Here is a 25,142-nt window from a genome sequence, read left to right as displayed (position 1 = left end):
GGGGGTGGTAGGTAGTGAATGAGCAATATGTGCATTGACTACTTCTGCTGGGGAGGACAGTATCCATCAGCCAGTGAGTTTGGAGAGGCCCCAAGACCATACACATGGTACTGTCTTCTACTTCTCCTGGGGTGCTCCTGGTTCCCTCCATTCCTGCCCTGAAATCAGGCTTCCCCGCACTCATCTCTTTCCTCAGTGTGCCTTCTAATGGAGACCTCTTCTTTTCCTACTGGAGGAAGGAATTTATTCATACATTTAATCATTGCCACTTCTAGGCCACTTCTAGTCCCTAGAGGAGATTCCTCATCTTCAGGATCTCAAAGGACTCAGGCCTGAGCTGGGACCTCCCCTCCACTTCTCCATCTTGCAACAGCTATGCCTGAGTGTCCAAGTCTTGGCACCCCCTGCACCTTTCAGTGTACAGCCAAAGCCCCTCACTCCTACAACACCTTCTTGCATCTCCTCGGACAGAGGCATCCTTCTGTGCTTTACTCCTACTGTCTTCTTTGGTCATATTTTGTGATAAAACCTTGACAGGCTAACTTCTTGGAGCATATACTTGAGCCTAGTAGCATTAGGACCCTTGGGAATGAGGCTATTGATGGGCATTTGTTGAATTACTGGATAAATGAGATGTTAGTGTGTGTTGCTTTTCTGGAACAGTATTGCACCAGTGTGGGTTGGGACCCATCCATGGATTAAGAAGAGCACAGTGCGGGACATCCATCTTTAATAAGAAAAAATAGGATGTATGAGAGCATATCAGACATAGTAATGATGAGTTTTATATCATGAGAACTTTGGTGTTATGTATATGAGTGAATTACAAACACTGATCCAGAAGATTTGGAGGAAATAAAAGTTCAGTAAAGACTGAGTTTTTGTGGCTGAACTTGGGAAAGGCTGATGATCCATTGTCTTTGATTTCTGGTAGTGTTTCAAAGTGGCAGAGGTGGAAGGCAACATTGAATTGGGCGCATGCATGTAGTTCAGGTTGGGTTAATCAGATTCTTTAATTGCGTGGAGTGTGTGTGGTCCAAGACAGCAGTCTTATACTGTGTAAATTAAAGTAGCTCAAAATAGAGGCTTCAGCCATTTGGTAATCTTGACTAGATCATTTCTGTCCTCCTGGAGATTACTTCTATCCCATTATCATTAGGGGAAACCTGAGTATCTCTACCCACCCAAGACAGTTTCTCAGCCCCTGGGGGTCAGAGATCCATAGAGTAAAATGAAAGATGGATCTAAGCTCAGGTTTCTAAGGTAGTAAATATGCGGATGGTGATAAGAGCTTTAATCTTAATTCTCACCAACTCCAGAGAGACCTTCTGATGCATAAAAACAAAGTTCCTCAGAGACATAGAAATTTGAATAAAATTTTTATAAATTTTAAATAAAATTTAAATGGACATTCAGAAATTTGACAAATACTTGAAAGTTATGACGAACCAGACAATCTTGGACTAGGAATCAGAAGCTGAAATTGTTAAGTTAGATTTGTTCCTCTCTAGTTGACTAACCTTGAGTAAGTCACTTCTCTGAGCTTCATTTTCCTGGTCCAAAAAATAAAGAAAATAATTTGCCTCTCTTACTTCATGGAGCAGTAAGGACTTGGAATACCTTTAAGATACTATAGTGTAAGAGCAAGTTTGTGGGGACTTAATGTGGATCGGGTTTTGAGAAATCAATTGCTTATTGATTGACACTGAGAAGATGAATTAACTACTTTTGCATGGACTGGAGCAATTAGTTGGTAATTTATGGCTTTAATTAGAAGACTGTCCTGGATATTGGGTTCCCAGAGGACATCAGCAGTTTGAATTTACCACAGTGATTATCATAGAGCGTTAATTTTTCTGAAAATGCTGTTGGTGGATGGTAGTGGTGGTAATAGATAATGAATAATAATAAATGATTGAAATTAGGTGAGGATAAAACAAAGTGACAAAACCAAATAGGAGGTCAGTAAGGTTACTCCTCTAATTTAAACCTGTACCCTTTTTGATGTGTCTCTGGGTCATCCGCCTCATCTTCTTTGTTTCTTAAAGAATCCTGCTCAATGGTGACTTGCTCTTCGTCCTGGAAATCAAACATTGCAGCAGAGATGGAAAAGTGAGAAGCCGGGGCATAATGGACCCTCATCTCTTTTGCTCAGAATTTTGGCAAAGGACTGACAAAAGCTCTTTTAAAATTATTATGCAAGAAAATAGCTCCTATTATCTTCTTGTGCAGACATTTCCCCCTTTATCACAAAAAATCCAGGATCACACTTCTCTCTCCTTTTTCTTCCAGAGGAGCTGTTGGTATTTCCTTCTTTTCTTTAGGGGATAGGTTCATATCTCTACTTTTTCTTCCTGTCTCTACTGCAGTCATTCAACCGCTGCTCTGTTTTCAGGCAGGAGTTAAATGAACTCAATTTCAGAGGCTGCATAAATCTCCTTTTATACTCTGCCAATTCTGGTTTCCATAGGACGAAGACCAAGGCTAGTTTATTTTTCCTGGCAGTCCAACGCTTGGTCTGCAGATGGATCTCCAAGCCCAGGATCTCCAAGAGCTGATAAACTTTCTCTTGGGAACTAGGGTCCTTCTATCAGTGGGCTAAACTTTGGAAGAACTAGGGTCCTTCTATCAGTGGGCTAAACTTTGGAAGTTTCCCTTTCTCATCAAACCCTTGCTCTGATTAATGGAGTGAAGTATATACCTGGGCTATCTTTCTATGTACCATTCAAACTTTTAAATATCCATGACCTATTCTGTTCTCAGGATAGCATAGAGGATTTTCTGCCTCCCTTCATTTTGCAATAATGTCTCAAACAAACAGTTCCATCTATTGTAAGCATGGCAATGCAAGGTGGCAAGGAAGTATGCAGACATGGAAGAGTTTTGAACATACTCTAGGAGGGATAATGTCAAATCTCAGCTTTTTCTTTCTGTCATATCCCAGGTAGCCGTTGATTCTCTGGACTGTGTAAGAACTTAGAAATAAGTTGTAAGTGGGGCACCTGGGTAGCTCAGTTGGTTAAGTGTCTGTCTCTTGATTTTGGCTCAGGTCATGATCTCAGGGTCGTGAAACTGAGCCCTGCATCAGGCTCTGCACTGGGCATGGAGCCTGCTTAAGAGTCTTTCTCTTTAGCCACACCCCTCTCAAAATAAAATAAAATAAAATAAAATAAATATAAAATGAAGTCATAAGCATGTCTCTGAGCTGAAAGGATTCTCAAAGATCATATAGTCATTTGATGCCAAACTCCATTATACACTTCATTTAGACTACCTTCATTTTCTGGGCTGGACCCCAGGAATTAGGAAGGTGAAGGATAATAGAAAGAGACCATTGGAGTCCACGCTGCAGCTGCTGAGGACAGGGGTGGACAGGACCCTTATTCATTTCATTCCCATCCAATGCCTAGCTTAGCCAATAGTTAAAGTTTGACAAATATTTGATTTAAATAGTCATGATTATTATTTTCTTACAGTGAAATTTCAAGTCACCTATTCTCTATAGGATGTCTGACATTAACTGTTCTATGTCCCCCCAAACATTTCCCATTTTATTTATTTGTTTGTTTATTTTTACTTATCAGATTGGTATAGACATTTTTCTTTTTAAAAAATTTTAATTTAGGGACACCTGGGTGGCTCAGTGGGTTAAAGCTTCTGCCTTCGGTCCAGGTTATGGTCCCAGGGTCCTGGGATTGAGCCCCCCGTCGGGCTCTCTGCTCAGCAGGGATTCTGCTTCCCCCCCACCCCGCCTGCCTCTCTGCCTACTTGTGATCTCTGTCAAATAAACAAATAAATAAAAAAATAAGCAAATAAATAAAATTTTTAATTTCAATATAATTAACATACATTTTTATTTTAATTTCATGTGTACAATATAGTCTTCAACAATTCTCTACATAAGAAGTATGTAGAGTATGTAGAGTATTAAGTATTAAGAGTATACTCTTAATACTTTTATTAAGAGTATACTCTTAATCCCCTTCCCCTATTTCACCCATTCCCCCACCCACCGCCCCTCTGGTAACCATCTCTTTATAGCTAAGTCTGTTTTTTGGTATATCTCTTTTCTTCTTTGTTCATTTGTTTTGTTTCTTAAATTACACATATGAGTGAGATCATATAGTATTTGTCTTTCTTCAACTGATGTATTTCAGTTGATGTTATACTCTCTAGATCCATCCAGGTGGTTGCAAATGGCAGCATTCCACTCTTTTTTTTTATAGCCCAATAATAATGCTATATTTTACATATATATAGGATATATATATCACCTCTTCTTTATCCATTCATCTATCGATGGACACTTGGGCTGCTTCCATAGTCTGGCTATTGTGAATAATGCTGCAATAAACATAAGGGTGCATGTATCTCTTTGTATTCTTTGGATAAATACCCAGCAGTGCAATTACTGGCTCCCAGGGTAGTTTTCTTTTTAAAGTTTTGAGGAACCTCTATACTCTTTTCTGCAGTGGCTGCACCAGTTTGCATTTATACTGACAGTGCTTGAGTGTTCCTTTTTCTCCTCATCTTTCTTTTTAAAATTTTTATTTATTTATTTATTTGTTTGTTTATTTCAGTTAGCCAGCAAATAGTATATCATTAGGTTTTGATGTAGTGTTCAGTGATTCATTATTTCTCCCCGTCCTTGCCAACACTTGTCGTTCCTTGTGTTTCTGATTTTAGGCATTCTGACAGGTGTGCAGTAATATTTCATTGTGGTATTGACTTGGATTACCTTGATGATGAGTGATGTTGAGCATCTTTTCATGGGTCTGTTGGCCATCTGGATGTCTTCTTTGAAGAAAGGTCTATTCATGTCTTCTGCCCATTTTTTAATCAGCTTATGGATTTTTGGTATTAAAAATATGGAATGCTTCACAAATGGGCATGTCATCCTTGTGCAGGGGCTATGCTAATCTTCTTTCTGTCTTTCCAATTTTAGTATATGTGCTGCCATAGTAAGAACCTGTCTCCATCTTTAAAACAAACCACAGATTGCATGGAGCACTGGGTGTTATATGCACACAATGAATCATGGGACACTACATCAAAAACTAATGATGTACCGTGTGGTGACTAACATTACGTAAAAAGAAAAAGAAGTATGGCAATTGAGCTAAACTTATGAATTCTGAGAAACAATTGCACCCTGAGTTTGTACTGAAATGGCTTTATACAATTTGATGTTCTTATTTTTTATCCGCTATAAAATGAGCCAAAGAATATCATCTCCTAACAAGCTAGTGCAAAAATTAAATAAAATCTTAAATACAGGGGTGCCTGGGTGGCTCAGTGGGTTAAAGCCTCTGCCTTTGGCTCAGGTCACGATCCTGGGGTCCTGGGATCGAGCCCTGCATCGGGCTCTCTGCTTAGCAGGGAGCCTGCTTCCCTTCCTCTCTCTCTCTGTCTGCTTGTCTGCCTACTTGTGATCTGTGTCTGTCAAATAAATAAAATCTTTAAAAATATTTTTAAAATAGCACTTGAAAAAATTATTTATAAACTTTAAAGTGAAATAAAGATTTAGCGTTAAAAATTAAAAAAACACAAAAAACAAAAAACAAACTAACAACAACAACGACAACCAAAAATGATAATAACAACAAAATCTTCTTGACCCCATAGTCATGGGGTCAACATCTGCCTTCCCTCCTTTCCTTCACAGACAAACCACTTGAAAGAATTGCCTTTATTTTTAGTGATTCTCACATCCTACTCACTCAGACTTCTACTGAGATGGCTGCTGCCAAAATCACCTAAGGACCATTGTTGCAAACCCAGTGGCTCCTTCTTGCTCTTTATATTCTTGTCTATAAAAATAAAAAAAATCTAATTTTTTTGTTTTTGATTGTTTTGTGAAACAATTTAAAAAGAGACTTCATTTTTAAAATTTCTTTTCAGCATAACAATTCATTGTTTTTGCACCACACCGTGTACTCCATGCAATATGTGCCCTCCTTAATACCCACCACTTGGCTCCCCCAACCTCCCACCCCCCGCCCCTTCAAAACCCTCAGATTGTTTTTCAGAGTCCACGAGACTTCATTTTTTAAAGAGCAGTTTCAGTTCTCAGCAAAATTGAGGAGAAAGTAGAAATTTCCCTGACCCTACTCATGCCTAGCTTCTCCCATAGCACGTTTCCTACTAGAGTGGTAAATTTGTTGCAATTGATGAAACTACATGGACATATTAGCCCCCAAATTCTATAGTTTACATTAGGGTTCCCTCTTGGTGTTATACATTTTGTGGGTCTGGATGAATGCATAAGGACATGTATCCATCATAATAGTATCCCACAGAGTAGTTTCACTGCCCCCAAATCCTCTGTGCTCTGCCCACATGTCCCTCCCCACCTCTTGGTAACCTCTGGTCTTTTTACTGTCTTCACTGTTTTTGCCTTTTCCTTTGTCATATACTTGGAATCATATAGTACGTAACCATTTCAGACTGCTTCTTTTAATTAGCAATACACATTTAATATTCCCCCATGTCTTATCTTTTTAAAAAATTAACATATAATGTATTACTTGCTTCAGGGGTACAGGTCTGTGAATCATCAGTCTTACACAATTCACAGTACTCACCATAGCACATACCCTCTCCAATGTCCATAACCCAGTCACCTTATCTCTCCCCCCCACACCCCCTAGCAACCCGTTTGTTTCATGAGTTTCTTAAGGTTTTTCTCCCTCCATGGTCCCATCTTGTTTCATTTTTTCTCCTCCCTTCCCCCCAAGAACCCCTGCCCTGCCTCCCAAATTCCTCATATCAGAGTGATCATATGATAATTGTCTTTCTCTGACTGTCTTATTTTGTTTAGCATAATACCCTCTAGTTCCATCCATGTTATTGCAAATGACAAGATTTCATTTTTTGAGGGCTGCATAGTATCTTTAGTGTAAATATGCAGTAGTGTGGTTGCTGGGTCATAGGGTAGCTCTATTTTCAACTTTTTGAGGAACCTCCATAACTGTTTTCCAGAGTGGCTTCACCAGCTTGCATTCCCACCAACAGTGTAGGAGGGTTTCTCTTTCTCCACATCCTTGCCAATATCTGTCGTTTCCTGACTTGTTAATTTTAGCCATTCTGACTGGTGTGAGTGGTATCTCATTGTGGTTTTGATTTGTATTTCCCTGATGCCGAGTGATGTTGAGCACTTTTTCATGTATCTGTTGGCCATTTGGATGTCTTTGCAGAAATGTCTGTTCATGACTTTTGCCCATTTCTTGATTGGATTATTTGTTCTTTGGGTTTTGAGTTGGATAAGTTCTTTATAGATTTTGGATACTAGCCCTTTATCTGATATGTCGTTTGCAAACATCTTCTCCCATTCTGTCAGTTGTCTTTTGGTTTTGTTGACTGTTTCCTTTGCTGTGCAAAAGCTTTTGATCTTGATGAAGTCCCAATAGTTTATTTTATCCCTTGGTTCCCTTGCCTTTGACGATATTTCTAGAAAAAAGTTGCTGAGGCTGAGGTCAAAGAGGTTGATGCCTGTGTTCTCCTCAAGGATTTTGATGGATTCCTTTCTCACATTGAGACCTTTCATTTTGAGTCTATTTTTGTGTGTGCTGTAAGCAAATGGTCCAGTTTCATTCTTCTGCATGTAGCTGTCCAATTTTCCCAACACGATTTGTTGACGAGACTGTCTTTTTTCCATTGGATATTCTTTCCCACTTTGTTGAAGATTAATTGACCATAGAGCTGATTAATTGACCATAGATTAATTGACCATGCAGGGTCCATAGAGGGTCTATTTCTGGGCTCTCTATTCTGTTCCACTGATCTATGTGTCTGTTTTTGTGCCAGTACCATACTGTCTTGATGATGACAGCTTTGTAATAGAGCTTGAAGCCTGGAGTTGTGATGCCACCAACTTTGGTTTTCTTTTTCAACATTCCTCTGGCTATTTGGGGTCTGTTTCTGGTTCCATATAAATTTTAGGATTATTTGTTCCCATTTCTTTGAAAAAATTGATGGTATTTTGATAGGGGTTGCATCAAATGTGTAGATTGCTTTAGGTAGCATAGACATTTTCATAATATTTGTTCTTCCAATCCATAAGCATGGAACATATTTCCATTTCTTTGCGTCTTCCTCAATTTCTTTCATGAGGACTGTATAGTTTTTGGATTACAGATTCTTTGCCTCTTTGGTTAGGTTTATTCCTAGGTATCTTATGGTTTGGGGTGCAATTGTAAATGGGATTGACTCCTTAATTTCTCTTTCTTTTGTCTTGTTGTTGGTGCATAGAAATGCAACTGATTTCTATGAATTGACTTTGTATACTGACACTTTACTGAATTCCTGTATGAGTCTAGCAGTTTTGGAGTGGAGTCTTTTGAGTTTTCCACATAAAGTGTTATATCATCTGCTAAGAGTGAGAGTTTGACTTCTTCTTTGCTGATTTGGATGACTTTTATTTCTTTTTGCTGTCTGATTGATGAAGCTAGGACTTCTAGTACTATGTTGAATAGCAGTGGTGAGATTGGACATCCCTGCCATGTTCCTGACCTTAGGGGAAAAGCTATCAGTTTTTCCCCATTGAGAATGATATTTGCTGTGGGTTTTCATAAATGGCTTCAGTGATATTGAGGTACCCTCTATCCCTATACAGTAAAGAGTTTTGATCAAGAGAGGATGCTGTACTTTGTCAAATGCTTTTTCAGCATCTATTGAGAGTGTCATATGGTTCCTGTTCTTTCTTTTATTAATGTATTGTATCACATTGATTGATTTGCAGATGTTGAATCAGCTTTGCAGCCCAGGAATAAATCCCACTTGGTTGTGGTGAATGATTATTCATTTTAATATACTCTTGGATCCTATTGGCTACTATTTGGGTGAGGGTTTTTACATCCATGTTCATCAGTGATATTGGTCTATAATTCTCCTTTTTGATGGGATCTTTGTCTGGTTTTGGGATCAAGGTGATGCTGCCCTCATAAAATGAGTTTGGAAGTTTTCCTTCCATTACTATTTTTTTGCAACAGTTTCAGGAGAGTTGGTATTAATTCTTCTTTCAATGTTTGTTGGAATTCCCCTGAGAAACTGTCTGGCCCTGGGCTCTTGTTTGTTGGGAAATTTTTGTTGACTGCTTCAATCTCCCTACTGTGGAGTTAGGGTCTGTCCAGGTTTTCTATTTCTTTCTGGTTCAGTTTTGGTAGTTTATACATCTCTTGGAATGCATCCATTTCCTCCAGACTGTCAAATTTGCTGGTGTATAGTTGCTCAGAGTATGTTCTTATAATAGTTTTTATTTCTTCGGTGTTCGTTGTGATCTCTCCTCTTTCATTCATGATTTTATTAATTTGGGTCCTTTCTCTTTTCTTTTTGGTAAGTCAGGCCAGAGGTTTATCAATTTTATTAATTCTTTCAAAGAACCAGCTCCTAGTTTTATTGACTTGCTCTGCTATTCTTTTGGTTTCTATTTCATTGATTTCTGCTCTGATCCTCATGATTTCCCTTCTCCTGCTGGGTTTAGGCTTTGTTTGCTGTTTTTTTTTTTTTTTCCAGTGCATTTAGGTGTAGGGTTAGGTTATGTACTTGAGACTTTTCTTGCTTCTTGAGAAAGGCTTGTATTGCTATATACTTTCCTCTCAGGATTGACTTTGCTGTGTCCCAAAGATTTTTTGAACACTTGTGTTTTCATTTTCACTTGTTTCCATGAATTTTTTAAAAATTCTTCTTTAATTTCCTGGTTGACCCATTCATTCTTTAGTAGGATGCTCTTTAGCCTCCATGTATTTGAGTTCTTTCCAACTTTCCTCTTGCAGTTGAGTTCTAGTTTCAAAGCTCTGTGGTCTGAAAATATGTAGGGAATAATCCCAGTCTTTTGGTACCAGCTGAGACCTGATTTGTGACCCAGGATGTGATTTATTCTGGAGAATGTTCCATGTGCACTAGAGAAGAATGTGTATTCTATTGCTTTGGGATGGAATGTTCTGAATATATCTGTGATGTTCATCTGTTCCAGTGTGTCACGTAAAACACTTGTTTCCTTGTCGATCTTTTGTTTAGGTGATCTGTCCATTTCAATGAGGGGGTGTTAACATCCCCTACTATTATTATATTATTGTTGATGTGCTTCTTTGATTTAGTTATTAATTGGTTTATATAATTGGCTGCTCCCACGTTAGGGACATAGGTATTTAAAACTGTTAGATCTTCTTGTTGGACAGACCCTTTAAGTACGATGTAGAGTCCTTCCTCATCTCTTATTATAGTCTTTGGCTAAAAATCTAATTTATCTGATATAAGTATTGCCACCCCAGCTTTGCTTTCTTTTGATATCATTAGCATAGTAAATTTTTTCCACCCCCTCACTTTAAATCTGGAGGTGTCTTTGGGTCTAAAATGAGTTTCTTGTAGACAGCATATCAATGGGTCTTGTTTTTTTAATCCATTCTGATACCTATGTCTTTTTTTTTTTTAAGATTTTATTTATTTATTTTACAGAGAGAGAAATCACAAGTAAGCAGAGAGGCAGGCAGAGAGAGAGGGAGAAGCAGGCTGCCCGCTGAACAGAGAGCCCGATGCGGGGCTTGATCCCAGGACCCTGAGATCATGACCTGAGCTGAAGGCAGAAGCTTAACCCACTGAGCCACCCAGGCACCCCACCCATGTCTTTTGATTGGGGCATTTAGCCCATTTACATTCAGGGTAACTATAGAAAGATATGAATTTAGTGCCACTGTACTTCCTGTAAGGTGCCTGTTACTGTGTATTGTCTCTGTTCCTTTCTGGCCTATTTCTTTCAGGCTCTCTCTTTGCTTAGAGGACTCCTTTCAATATTTCCTGTAGGGCTGATTTAGTGTTTGCAAATTATTTTAGTTTTTGTTTGTCCTGGAAGCTTTTTATTAAAAATTTAATTTTATTTTTTCAGTGTTCCAAGATTCATTGTTTATGCACCACACCCCTGCTCCATGCAATATGTGCCCTCCTTAATACTCATCCATCCCCCAACCTCACAGCCTTCCAAAACCCTCAGTTTGTTTCTCGGAGTCCATAGTCTCTCATGGTTCATCTTCCCCTCTGATTTCCCCCAATTCACGTTTTCCTTCCTTTTCCTAATGTCCTCCATGTTATTCCTTATACTCCACAAAGAAGTGAAACCAAATGATAACTGACTTTCTCTGCTTGACTTATTTCATTCAGCATCATTTCCTCCAGTCTTGTCCATGTTGATACAAAAGTTGGGTATTCATCGTTTCTGATGTAGGTGTAGTATTCCATTGTATATATTGACCATATCTTCTTTACCCATTCATCTGTTGAAGGGCATCTTGGCTCTTTTCATAGTTTGGCAATTGTGCCCACTGCTGCTATGAACATTAGGGTACATATGGCTCTTTTTTTCACTACATTTGTATCTTTGGAGTAAATACTGACCTGGAAGCTTTTTATCTCTCCTTCTATTTTCAGTGACAGCCTAGATGAATATAGTATTCTTGGGTGCATATTTCTCTTGTTTAGTTCTCTGAATATACCATGCCAGTCCTTTCTGGCCTACCAAGTCTCTGTGGATAGGTCTGCTGCCAATCTTTCTACTGTTGTATGTAAAGACATCTTGTCCTGAGCTGCTTTCAGGATTTTCTCTTTGTCTCTGAGACTTTAAGTTTTACTATTAGATAATGGGGTGTTGACCTATTTTTATTGATTTTGAGGGGGATTCTCTGTGCCTCCTGGATTTTGATGCGTGTTTCTTTCCCCAAATTAGGGAAATTCCCTTCTATAATTTGCTCCAATATACCTTCTGCCCCCTCTCTCTTTCTTCTTCTTCTGGGACCCCAATTATCCTAATATTGTTTTGCCTTATGGTATCACTTATCTCTAGAATTCTCCCCTTGTGATCCAGTAGTTGTTTATCTTTTTCTCAGTTTCTTTATTCTCCATCATTTGGTCTTCTATATCACTATTCTTTCTTCTGCCTCATTTATCCTAGTAGTAGGAGCCTCCATTTTTGTTTGAACCTCATTAATAGCTTTTTTGATTTCAACTTGGTTAGATTTTAGTTCTCTTATTTCTCCAGAAGGGGATTTTGTTCTCCAGAAAGGGATTCTCTAGTATGTTCCATGATTTTTTCGAGCCCATCTAGCACCCTGATAATCATCATTCTCAACTCTAGTTCTGGCATCTCACTAATGTCTGTATTGATTAGGTCTCTAGCCATCAATACTGCCTCTTGTTCTTTTTTCTGAAGTGAGTTTTTCTGCCTTATTATTTTATCCAGATAAGAATAGATGAAGGAGAGAACAAAATACAAAAAGGGTAGCAACAACCCCTGAAAAATATACACTAACCAAATTGGAAGAGACCTGAAATTGGGGGGAGAAGAAAGGAAGAAAAAAAAATCTATCTATCTATCTATATATATTAGACTGATGAATAGAACAGAGCCACATACTTGATTTTGGGTGTATTTTGGTCTGTTAGAAGAAACTGCCTCCCAAAGTTTTAAGGAAAAAACCATATATATATATATATGCACACACACACATACATATATATGTATATATACATACACACAACAAATAAGGGTAAACACAATGAAGGGATGAAATATGAATGTAAAGATGAAAATTAAAAAAATATTTTAAAAAAGGAATTTATAAGATAAGAAGTTGCTTGAATAAAGAAAAAAAAAGGAAAGAATGTGATCAGGCTGAGACTAGAACAAAGCCATGCACTAGATTTAGGATATATTTTGATCTGTTAGAAGAAACTGTATCCTGAAATTTTAAAGAAAGAGAAACCTATATGTATATAAAAAATAAGGTTAGGGGCACACGTGGGTGGCTCAGTGGGTTAAAGCCTCTGTCTTTGGCTCAGATTATGATCCCAGGGTCTTGGGATCGAGCCCCACATCAGGCTCTCTGCTTGGCGGGTAGCCTGCTTCCTCCTCTCTCTCTCTGCCTGCCTCTCCACCTACTTGTGATCTCTGTCAAATAAATAAATAAAATCTTAAATTATTTTTTTAATTAAAAAATAAGGTCAAATACAATAAAGGGATAGAAACAATGAAAATTTAAAAAGATTTTTTTAAAAAAAGGTATTGGTAAGATAAAATAGTTTAAAAAGATTAAAATAAGAAAGAGGAAAAATTTAAAAAATAGAATAAGAAAAAACATTTAACTTTGAAAGACTAAAGAATCATGGGAAAAAAGCCATGAATTTTAGGTGTTGCTTTCCCCAGCTCTGGAGTTCTACAGTTCTCATTGATCAGTGAACTTGGTCTTGGCTGGATGTTCTTGTTGATCTTCTGGGAGAGGGGCCTGTTGCAGTGATGCTCAAATGTCTTTACCTGAGGTAGAATTGCACCAACCTTGCCAGGGGCCAGGCTAAGTAATCTGGGTTTGCTCTCAGGAGCTTTGTTCCCTGAATGCTTTCTGTACTGGTTTGGAGGACGGGAATGAAAATGGCGGCCTCCCAATCTCCTGCCCTGGAGGGGCTGAGAGCTCAGGGCCCCACTCCTCAGTGTGTCCTTGGAGAAAAGCAGTCAGTCCCTCCCATCTCGCTGGTCTCCAGCAGCACTCTGAGCTCACCCGACCTGTGACCGAGTGTTTCTATATCTGGCCCAGCCACGTTTAGAGTCTCCAAACCCAGCTGTTTCCTGCAGTGCACTCCACGCCACTCTAAGAGCAGTGGCCCAGCTGTGCCTTGGATCACGTTTAAGGTAACCCGAGCTTAGAGCACGCCCCTTGGCTCCATCTCTGCAGCCATTTTCCCCACTCTGATACCTGGGAACTCTGCTGCACTCAGACACCTCTGGTCTTTCTGTGACCCCATGGGTCCTGAGACCACACTGTCCCCTCAAGGGCTCCACCCCCCACTTAGCCTCTGGAGCAATGTCTATTCATGGAGTGGACTTCTTGAAGTTCTGATTTTGTGCTTCCCTGCTCTACCCCTTGCTGAGAGCTGGCCCCTACTCCCACCACAGTCTATCTTCCCGAATGTTGCCTTGAATTCACTTCTCTGCATATCCTACCTTCCAGAAAGTGGTCACTTTTCTGTTCCAAGAATTGCTGCTCTTCTTCTCTTCGGATCTCCTATTGAGTTTGTAGGTGTTCAGGTTTGATAACTATCTAGCTGAATTCCTGGGACCCAACCATATTTAGGTTTCCCACTCCTCTGCCATCTTGCTCTTAGTCTCTTCTCTCCCCCCCACCCCCGTCTTTACTTGGCTCAAAGGTTCATGTCTTTTTGGTGCTGAAGAATATTCCATGTCTGAATGAGCCACAGTTCATTTGTCTATTCATCTGCTAAAGGAGATCTTGGCTGCTTCCACATTTTGGCTGTCATGAGCAAAGGTACTATAAACTATGTGCAGGTTTCATATCACAGAAGTGTTGTTTTCTTGAATAATGAGTGAAATGGATACTTTTTACAATATACTAAGTAAAATGGACAGTAGTGATATGGATAGCATAACATATGCACATGGGTGTATATTTGTCTTAAAAGGTCATATTTTAAGATGTTAGGCATCTATTTTTTTCTGGATTTATATAGGTAATTTTTTTATGTTCCAAATTTTGTTTCAATAATAAATAAATGGCTTGATAGTCAGCACCCAGGTGTTACCAAAAAAAAAAAAAAAAAAAAAAAGATGATCTACATGGATAATCTGCTTAGTTTTTAGGAACAGAAGGCTTTCTTCCGAGGAGCTCCTGCCCAGAATTCAATATATAAAAAAAGAAAAGTGGTCTTGTGACAGAATGCCTCAGTGTGCTATAAACTTTGGTGTCTCTGGGAGCCCTAGGGCATGATGGACAGTTTTAGAACCACATCCTACCTCATCTGCCTCACCTGCTTTAAAATTGAGACACTTAGGTTTAAGCCAGTGCCTTTTGCTTTAGGATGGAGCTTAGAATCTGTGCCAGTGACATGTCCAGAGAGAGCCTACGTACTCTCCCAGCAGAAAACTCTGGGGACAGGTGTATCAATACAAAATCTCTTTGTTTGAGTGTGTGTATTGTCTTCACGACTCTGCCTTACACAACCTAATTACCATTTAATTCATTCCTCTGAGCGCCAGCTGAGCACCAGCTTTCTGTCCCCACAGCTCTCAGTCCCTGCTGCACAGCAGTTACCATGGTAATAGAGTCACTCAACCATCACCCAAGTACCTGCGTCGCGGTTTTGTGTTCTCCGTTTTGCGTAACTCTACACCTTAGCGAGTTATTTCCTGATATTTTCTGGCTCTCACCAAAGTCGTCTTCATTCTAAGAAAAAAGCATAAATTGCAAAAATACAATTTCAGAACCCCCAAACCCCAATGTTCTCTCAAGAAACAGGACCTAGAAGACTTTTGAAGGATGGGGTGGCAGAGATGTGCTCAGATGCGTCAGCTGAATAAAGAAAGAACCAGTGAATCTTGGGCTCATAAAGAAACAGATGATTTCTGTTTTGCTCTGCTCTGCTAGAAGGAATGGTGTGGCCCAACTTGAAAAAGAGAGAGAGGAGGACCAGGTGCCTGCATCTAAGTCATGTGACTTTATAATAAGAGTTGAGACAAAGGTGTGTCACATAACATAGGCCTCCAACGTATAAAATAAAGCAAAATGCAGGACAGATAATTTTCTTCTTAGACGTTGGAATTTTGAGATGCTAAAATGTGCTTTGTTTAGTTTAAAGCAATCTCTGGTAGTAATGGGAATAAGAAAGAGAATAAGAAAAATGCCTTCTTTTGTCAGGCTGTCGTGATTTTACCTTAAGGAAGTGAGTAAGCTGTGTTCTTGGAGGCATGTCCTCACCCCTGAGCTGCTGCTTTGAGGTGTGACGGACATTTGGCTCGCCTCTCCTTTACCTGTTCTGAGGGGGAGCCCAATCTTTCTTCCATCTCATCCTGATTTGCCTTCCTCAGGCACTTCATTCCAAGTAAGGCAACAAGATAGATAAACCATGTCAGGTAGGTCCCTTTAGCTTTTTAGGAAATGTCCTCTGCTAGGCCTGTGACCTTGCCTTTGAAAGAACAAGTGTATGACTTTGATTTTACCTTTGGCTCTCTGGCTGGTTCCAAGAAGCTATAAAAGAATTACAGTCCTGAGTTGGGTTGCATTTTCCATCTATTGAAACCCAAGAGTGTATAAAGCATGAATAAAATCTAACTTCCAGCACACTCGTGATTTATGCGTGGAAGGGTTGCTGCCACACTGCCCGTTGTGTTATGGCTGTATATCTTACTTTAGCACAGTCTCCACACATAGGAGACGCTAACAAGTCTTTTTGGTTGAATGAACCGCAGTGACTTTAGTATTGCATTAATGGGTGCAGCCCTGTGTACAGCTGAGTATTCGGTAACAAATACAGTAGGGGGCGCTGTATACCGCGGGGAAGAACAACAAAATATGCTCATTACAGAGGCCGGCTGGTGGGCACTTAGGGACTCATTTTATGATTCTCACTTTCACAGATGCTGAAAATTTCCTTAACAAAAAGTTAAAAATAAAACAGCATGAGTTGGTGGAAATACAAGACACAGGTAGAGGAGGGTGCTGGTCTTCGGGGTCTCTAATTACATGTGTCATGCTGGGTCGGTCACATCTACTCAGCCTCAGTCTACCCGTCTATACCCCAGTTTCCACTGGGTGTTCTTGTGATCTCTTCCAGAATCCTGACGTTTTTCTGGCTGCCGGAGGAGCAGCCCGACCTTCGTGGTAATTCCCGCTAATTCTTGATGACTCCCGCCACCTGGTGGCAGAATCTGAAACGTACGGCGCGCAAGGAAGGGGCCTGCCTTTTTCAAGTTCACGCAAGAAGGGATGTGTGTGTGCGTGTGCGTGTGCGTGTGCGTGTGCGTGTGTGTGTGTGTGTGTATGTGTGTGTTTGGGGTTGGGGTAGAGTAGGCCTAACTGGTGACAAGGGCACCCCTGGACTTATTTTGTAACATGTAATGGGATTGTTTTACCCCCTAGTGGAGTGTACGCCTTGGCTTTTTAACATGTCCAGGAAGTGTTTCATTGGAGGATTTCCAACAGCAATAATGGGGGCGCAGTGTGTGTAGACTGGTGCTGGAAAAATAACCCTTGAGACATTGTTTGGCTTTGTTTTATTGCTTCTTTTCAGATTGGAGTCCGAGGTGCCTGAAGGGGTGGTCCATAATGACTCCTTAGCTCCTTGTTTCTTTACATCTACTTAGCAATTCAGATTAAGTAGATACATTCATACAGAAGACTACCTATCTTAGGACACTGCGCTACAAACAATATTGTGTTCTGCGTGCAAGCTTGTCACTCCACTGAGCGGGTGACAACGTTGCGGTGTTGTGTATGAGTATTTCTAAGCAGCTGACAGCATGGTACTTAATTTCTCTAGTTACTGTTATTTGCTGAGTGTACTCAGTTCTGGCCTGAGACTCTCTGAAGGGCAAATCCTTGAGCCTGGAGTCCTTTGTGCCTGGGTTTCGATCCCACATTTTCCATACGTCCCCAGTGAGTGTTGCAGGGAGTACAGATGGACAGAGGCTTTCTTTTCTTTTCAAAATTATTATTAATTTACTCCTTTCACCCAGTTTCTAAACACAACTTCTAAAACCCGAGAAATTACTGAAACCACTGCCTCATCTATTTATGGTATTTCCCTTCTATAGAATTGTAGTTGAACAGATAGCCACCTTGAAAAGAGGCTACATTTCCACTTACAGCTAAATTCTAGCCAATCAAAATATAAATAGATGTGGTACCCTGAGTAGGGCAGCTCGGGAATAATCCTTAAGGGATGGCTGGCAGGTGCTCCCTTCCCGTTTCATTTTTCCCTACGTCCTGCTGCCTTGTGTGTGGACGGTTCCAGCCGGGCCATGAATGCCAGGGCCCCATCCTGGGGACGCCAGAGTGGGAAGCTGCAGGGTACTTGGGGCTCTGCAAACCTTGAGCAATGCTTCCACTCCAGTTCTGTACTCCCCACGTCCTACTTTTATCTGCAGGTAGTAAGCTTCTCCCTTGTTACTTTTGGCTTTTGCTTTTCTTTGCACCTGCTTCGATATAATATGTAGTAGGTACAGGACACATAAACTCTTTAAAGTCCTGTGATCTCCATTTTGACAGATGAAGAATCTAAAGCAGAGATAAATGGATGGTGTGACTCAGGTTATACAACCGAAATATCCAAAATGGGATCTGGACTCACTGTCCAACCCAAACTGTATGAAGCCTGTAGAGTTTGAACCTTGGGCCAGGACACTTTGGCTTCGGGAATATCTAAAAAGATAGAGGTACACCTACAGATTAAATTCCCCTCCATCAAGACCTGGTTTGAATTCTAGATATTAAAAGACCAGTCAGAATAGCTAGAATGAAAAAGACAGGACATAAGAAGTGTTGGCGAGGATGTGGAGAAGAAGGAACCCTTGTGCATTGTTGGTGGAAATGCAAATTGGTGCAGCCACTCTGGAACAGGGTGTAGAAGTTCCTCAAAAAAATTAAGAACAGAACTACCAGAAGATCCATCAATTCCACTTCTGGATATTTATCTGAAGAAAACAAAAACTCAAAAAGATATATGCACCCCTATGTTTACTACGGCATTATTCACAATAGCCAAGACATGGACACAGCCTAAGTGTCCATCAGTACATAAATGGATAAAGAAGATGGGGTCTGTATTGATAGTGAGTGGAATATCACACAGCCATAAAAAAGGATGAGATCGTGCTGTTTGGGACAACATGGATGGACATAGAGGGTATTTTGCTAGTGAAATAAGTCAGGGGGAGAAAGACAAATACTGTATGATTTCACTTATACATAGAATCAAAAACCCCCACAAATAAATAAACAAAAAGCAGAATGAGACCCATAAATACAGAAAACAAACTGCTGGTTGCCAGAGTGGGGGGAAGTTGGATGAAATGGGTGAAGAGGAGGGGGAGACAGGCTTCCAGTAATGGAATGAGTAAGTCACGGGCATAAAAGGTACAGCGCAGGGCCAGTGTATTATAATAGCCTTGTATGGAGACAAATGGTAGCTATGCTTGCAAGTATAGTATGGTATAGAAACTTGCAGAATCCCTACGTTTGTACACCTGAAACTAGTGTAACATTGTGTATCATTGTGTAACATCGTATACACTAAAAAAAAAAAAAAAAAAAAAAAAAAAAAAAAAGAGACTAGATAGAAATGGCAGAGGTGGGACGCCTGGGTGGCTCAGTTGGTTAAGCAGCTGCCTTCGGCTCAGGTCATGATCCCAGCGTCCTGGGATCGAGTCCCACATCGGGCTCCTTGCTCCGCAGGGAGCCTGCTTCTCCCTCTGACTCTGCCTTCCACTCTGTCTGCCTGTGCTTGCTCTCACTCTCTCTCTCTCTCTTACAAATAAATAAATAAAATCTTTAAAAAAAAAAAAAAAAAAAAAAAAGAAATGGCAGAGGTGCTAAGAGATACCTGTGGCTACTTTTCAACTATACCTAGGCTTTGGTGGTCATTTCTTCCAACAGGGCAGTCGGCCTCCCAGGGTGGCCCTGATCGCACCATGTGGCTTCCATTTCTCAGTTTTTGTGGTTAGGGTGACTCTGCTGCCGGGGAGCCTTTCTCTGACTTTTTTTGCAGACAGTGCTTGGCCTGGTGCACTCTGACTTCTTGCTGAGGGGGCTGTGATGGGCTTGAGCCTGGGGTACCTTCAGGCAAATGTGTTCATAAGGACTCTGAGGAGTTGGTATGAAGATCTTTACCTTGTTCTAGAGCTTGACACTTCACAGCAAGTTTTGTGAAGTGTTTGCTAATCTACCTTGGCCGGAGGGATTTATACCACCAAAACAGATTTAGATTGATGATGAGAGTTGCTAATTTTACTATGTGTGTATATGTCTATCTGTCTGTCTATATATATATATATATATGTATGTATGCATCGATCTATCTATATCTATCATCTATCCTTCTACCTATCTCCACATTTCTGTACATCTTTGAAGCAATCTTCCTAGAAGCAGTCAGTGGGATACATTCTGAGGAGTGATGCCTGAGAAATTGCTATAGATGTTCAAATCCCAAGACCAGTGGCAAAAATGGGAATATGATACCATTTGGAAAACTTGGAACTGTGTAAATCTGCATTATATCCCTAGACTCTAAGCTGAGAAACCAGATTCTCTGTCCCCTGTTCTCTGCTGGATACCATCAGTATAACACAATGGCAGGCATGGAAGTATTTAGTAACTGTTTTGCAACAGAAGGATATTTCAGGGGGCTGTTTGAGCTCATTATAGTGCAGCTAAAATCATGTCCCTACGACTGAGGAGAGACAAAATGGTACAGGACTGCTTTCTTTACTTCTCCAAGAGGGTTACTATATGTTCTAATATTCTAAACCTTAGATGCCGAAATGAAGGTGTCAGAAATACACCTCCATTTTTTTTAAGCTTCAAGTGATTGACTTAACCTTTCTGTGTCCATTTCTAAGTACATGAAATGGGACTGGATTGGAGCAGCTGTTTGAAATAGTGACTTAAAATTCCAAAATGCAACATAAAGAGATCCAAGGAAATGGCTCACCATGAATGTTAGGATGACCGTTTTCAGGAACATTGACAAATTATCTATATTAATTGGTATTACATTATGATGAAAGGCTGGGTCCATTGTCATTTCTGGGTTCACATCCAGGCTTAATTTTTTTGAGGCTGTATTCTCAACTGTATAGGAGAGTAGCATTCATCACCTACCCAGTGCCACATATAGTAATTGACTTCTGTCGGTTGACTTTTATATTAATTTTATAGTTGAGTTTGCTACTTGTTTGCTGGCTTTCAGGCATTTGTAACCACTTTTCTTCTATGGTTGAAATTTGGCATGGAAAAGTCAACATCTGTTTGGTGAATCTGATCTCTTCACATTGTTTGGGAATGTAGCTTCCCCTTTATTTATTTACTTTCTACATTTTAAAACCTACAAATGTTGGGGTACCTGGGTGGCTCAGTTTGTTAAGCCTCTGCCTTCAGCTCAGGTCATGATCCCAGAGTCCTGGGATCGAGCCCCATATTGGACTCCCTGCTCAACAGGGAGCTGCTTCTCCCTCTGCCTGCTGCTCGCCCTGCTTGTGCTCTCTCCTCTCTCTCTCTGACAAATAAATTAATAAAATATTAAAAAAAATAAAATGAAAACCTACAGATGTCCACTATTTTAAGGCTATTTTCTCTACAATGTTTCCTCTAAATTGCATGGGGTTTGTCTCGGAATGACTGCATTTTCAAAGGCTGTATCCCAGAAGCCTTTGCTCTTTGCCTGTTACACATGACCCTCTTGGCTCAGGTGGCCTTCTGACTCAAGTCTCAGGTTTATGGAATCCTTAATGTAGTTCATGAGCTCTAGCTAGACTGTTCCTCCCTGAGACGGTCCTGTTTATCTTGTGGGCCTGTGTGGGATTATGGACTGGATTAAGGAAACCGCCTGTGGTTCGTCACACTTCTCTGGCACAATTCTCTGTCACCTCTGAATGCTCTGAAGGGAGCTTTGAATTGGGTGTGTGGAGGCAGGGCCACAGAGTACTGATGACATTCTCCCCTCGTGATCTTTGTAAGCCAGGGGCAAACGGAACCCCTAAGTATAAGAAGGTAAGGAAAGGCACAGTTCTAGATCCAGTAAGAAAAATCAGAGGAAGGTTTGTAATGATAAGATTTATAAAAATAAATTGAAGCCTGAATGTACTCAAAGAACATGGTTTCCATGATTTTCTCAGAGAAAAAACCAGAGGAACAGCCAAACAAAAGATTAATGAGATATTATGGCAAAAGGAATGATAGTATGTTTTGAATCTATTTAATAAATTAAAACCTTAATCCAGGGATTAAGATTCCAGAACAAATTTTAATATTTTAACCCCTGACAATGTAGAAAAATACTCAGAAAACTTACTTGAAGGAGAAGGGAAAGAAAAAGTAGAAGTTAGGGTGAGTATGACAATTTTCTTATCTTTTAATTTCTGGGAACCGAAAGAGATGATAAGCAGTAGTGTTTAAGGGAGAAAGGTAAATGCTTAAATATATATTCAGCTAAAATCAAGTGATGAAAGAGAACTAAAGAAAAGAAAAGAAGTTAGAAAATATATTACTTTCGTGGTTACTTATAATCTTAAGCTCGTTATAAAAGGAATCATTAAAAGAAAACATAAGTCTTCAGAAGAAACCAAACAAAAATAAAAAAAACACAAACATACAGTGAAAAGATTTTTACAAAGCATAATATCAATTATGCTGAGAGGAACTAAGAACAAATAAACCCATCTGGCAGATCAATAGGTTTGACTGAACTAGAGGGAATAACAAATAAACATAGCCATATCCCGTGATATCTTTCAAATTTATGATGTTGTGAAAGTATTATGCACTTAGCATAAACTGTACTTTGAATTTTGAATTTTGACCTCTTCTTGGGCTAGTGATATGGAGTATGATCCTTGCCTGTGATGCTGGGTCTTGCCTGGTCGGCCATGAGATCACTAAGGTCAACAACTGATATGCTTAAACCTGTTCCGTACCCATGCAACCACTGTTTTTCACTTTACAGTATTCAGTATGTTACATGAGTTATTCGACACTTTGTTGTACAATAGGATTTGTGTTAGAAGATTTTGCCCAACTGTAGGCTAATATAGGTGTTCTGAGCACATTTAAGGTAGGCTAGGCTAAGCTATAATGTTTGGTAGATTAGGTATATGAAATACATTCTTGACATACAATACTTTCAACTCATGATTGGTTTATTGAGGCATAACCCCATTGTAAATTGAGGAGGATCTGTACTGGAAGTGACTCAGTGACTCAGAAAGATATAACATGCAATGTCCATGATCTTAACTGACCACGTCTGAATATAGGATTAAAAAAAGCAACTAACATGTTCCAAGAGAAACAATGATCAGAGTATAATCTCATACTCTGAGAAGCATGACTCTCTGTGTACAAATGGCATAGATTAATGTAGAGGAAACTGAGGGAGAAATACCTAGAAACACATCTAGAAAGAGGCTGATAGAACTCTTTCAGTCTATCACAGATCAAATGGGCAAAAGTAAGGATAAGGAAGACCCAAACAATAAATAATATGATACGATTAACATCCGTTGAATTCTATAACCTCAGTAGGAAATATTATCAAGACTGCTAGTTGTCCCTAATACCTGTTCTTCTCTACTTCCTTTCTCCCCCCCTTCTTTTTAGAGAGAGAGAGAGAGAGCGCAGGGGGGAGGTGCAGCAGGAGAGAAAGAGAGAAAATCCCAAGCAGACTCCACACTCAGCAGGAAGCCTGACATAGGGCTTGATATCATGACCTTGAGATCATGACCTGAACCAAAATCAAGAGTAGGACAGCCAACCAACTGAGACATCCAGGTGCCCCTTCCCTATTTCCTTTAAATATAGGGCTCTGAATTTTAGTGGGGCCCATGATTTCCCAGAATAAAGTTGCATATCTAACCTCCCTGTGGCTATAATTAAATTCTGCCACTGTGATTGAAGCTATGTGCAACTTCAGGGAAGTGTCCCAAACCAGGACAGTGGCTGGAGCCTATGGGCTCCTTCAGAATGTTTTAAAATACAGCGAAGCAGGGTCGAACCTGGTTAGTACTTGCATGGGAGAATGTTTTAAAATACATAAAATTGCATATGTAATACTAAAAGGGAGCCAACGGTATTGAGATCCAGTTATTAAAATATTAAAATTAATTTGTGATAGTTTATGTGCATCTTTATCAACACTTTAAAAGAATATGAAAAAAAACCCCCAAAACCCAACAGGGTCCAGTTGCAAGTTCTAATAACTATCTTCATTTTGGTGCCATTGATGTAAATCGCATTTAGAGGTATTTGCAACAGATACCGAATTTTTCCTGTACTTGTATATATTAACTCAGTGTAGTGAGGGTTCTTTTGCATCTTTCATATCCATTTCAAGAAGCAGTTCCACCTGCTCTTGGTTGGTTGACTAGAAGGTGCTCTGTCTGTCTCAGGTCTGGGGAGAAGGCTTCGGTGCCCGTCTTCCTCCTGATGCATCTCTTACTTTGTATTTGATAATGTATGATTTCAGCTTGGACAAGCTATTCTTAGAGCAATAATATGACAATACCTGGACTCCTTACTTACTGAGCCAGACACAATGCTCTGTACTTTTCCTCACACTACTCTACTTAACACTTCCTTCCCCTGCTTCTCTGATATTTGCAACCGTATCAATTTTTCATTGCTGTGAAACCAAGAATTCATAGAGAAACATCCTTTCTCCTCCTTTTAAAAACCAGTCTTCTGTCTGAACTTACAGGTTGCTATGGTCAATGTTTGTGTGCCCCTATAATTAATTCATCATGTTGAAATTCTAACTCCCAGAGATGAGGGTGTTAGGAGATGGGGCCTTTGGGAGGTGCTTAAGTCATGAGGGTGGAGCCCGCAGGAATGGGAGTAGTGCCCTTACAAGGGAGGTCCCACAGGGACTGTAGCCCCTTCCACTGTATGAGGACCATAGGAAGAAGACATTGGCTATGAACCAGGAAGAGGGCCCTCACGAGAAAATAACCATGCCGGTGTCTCAATCTTGGACTTCTAGCCTTCAGAACTGTGAGAAATAAGTCTGTTGTTTATAAGCTGCCCAGCCTGTGGTGTTTTGTTGTAGAAGCCCCAATGGACTAAGGTTCTATTTTCTTGCCTCATTTGGTCTTTGACCCATTCCAATATGGCTTTCACTGCTACTGCTCTATGGAAATCACCTTTGCCAAAGTCACGGATGGTTTTCATGTCCTTAAATCCAGTTTTCATCATACACAATGGGCCACTTCCTCCTTAAAATAGTCTTGTTCTTGGCTTCTGTGATATTACACATGGTTAGTTTCCTCCTCCTGCCCAGACTTCTCCCTTTCCTGGACCCTACTAGGGGGTCCAGGGTTGAGCCTTTCTACTCAAGACTTAATGTTACATAGTTCCTCAGGGTTCTGTCTTAGGCATTCTCGTTTAGTCCTCTAACAAATAATTTCTTATGCATCTACTATGGGGTAGAGAATGTTGTTGCCGAGTGCTGCATATATGGCCCCTTTTCTTAGGGAATTTAGAAGAGAAGCTGTCAACCATAAAGTTACACATATAGTATTTATTTTACTATAGTCATGATAAAGACTTAAAAAGTTCAGCTCCTACACATTGTAATGCATTTACAAATTAATTAGAATG

General features: G+C 40.0%; 1 protein-coding gene and 1 non-coding gene across 3 annotated transcripts in view; both read right to left on the bottom strand.

Annotated features, from left to right (window-relative positions):
* The window catches only part of SLC28A3 (solute carrier family 28 member 3), a 61,366-nt gene that overhangs the window by 25,175 nt on the left and 11,049 nt on the right, over nt 1–25,142 (bottom strand). Inside the window, exons 2-3 of one of the 2 annotated variants that reach the window (XM_059142123.1) lie at nt 15,126–15,221; nt 1,997–2,079 (exon numbers count right to left, since the gene is read on the bottom strand). In XM_059142123.1, coding sequence (XP_058998106.1) covers nt 1,997–2,079; nt 15,126–15,221 — 179 coding nt within the window. The remainder of the gene's footprint in view (nt 1–1,996; nt 2,080–15,125; nt 15,222–25,142) is intronic. The other variant, XM_059142124.1, reaches the window with a different exon arrangement.
* LOC131813287 (U6 spliceosomal RNA) lies at nt 4,863–4,969 on the bottom strand. The gene has a single exon (XR_009346712.1). It is a non-coding gene; the product is annotated as a U6 spliceosomal RNA (small nuclear RNA).

This window comes from Mustela lutreola, chromosome 12 (assembly GCF_030435805.1).
Source record: "Mustela lutreola isolate mMusLut2 chromosome 12, mMusLut2.pri, whole genome shotgun sequence".
In the NCBI taxonomy this organism is placed as follows: Eukaryota; Metazoa; Chordata; class Mammalia; order Carnivora; family Mustelidae; genus Mustela; species Mustela lutreola.
This window is presented reverse-complemented; position numbering and strand designations above follow the sequence as displayed.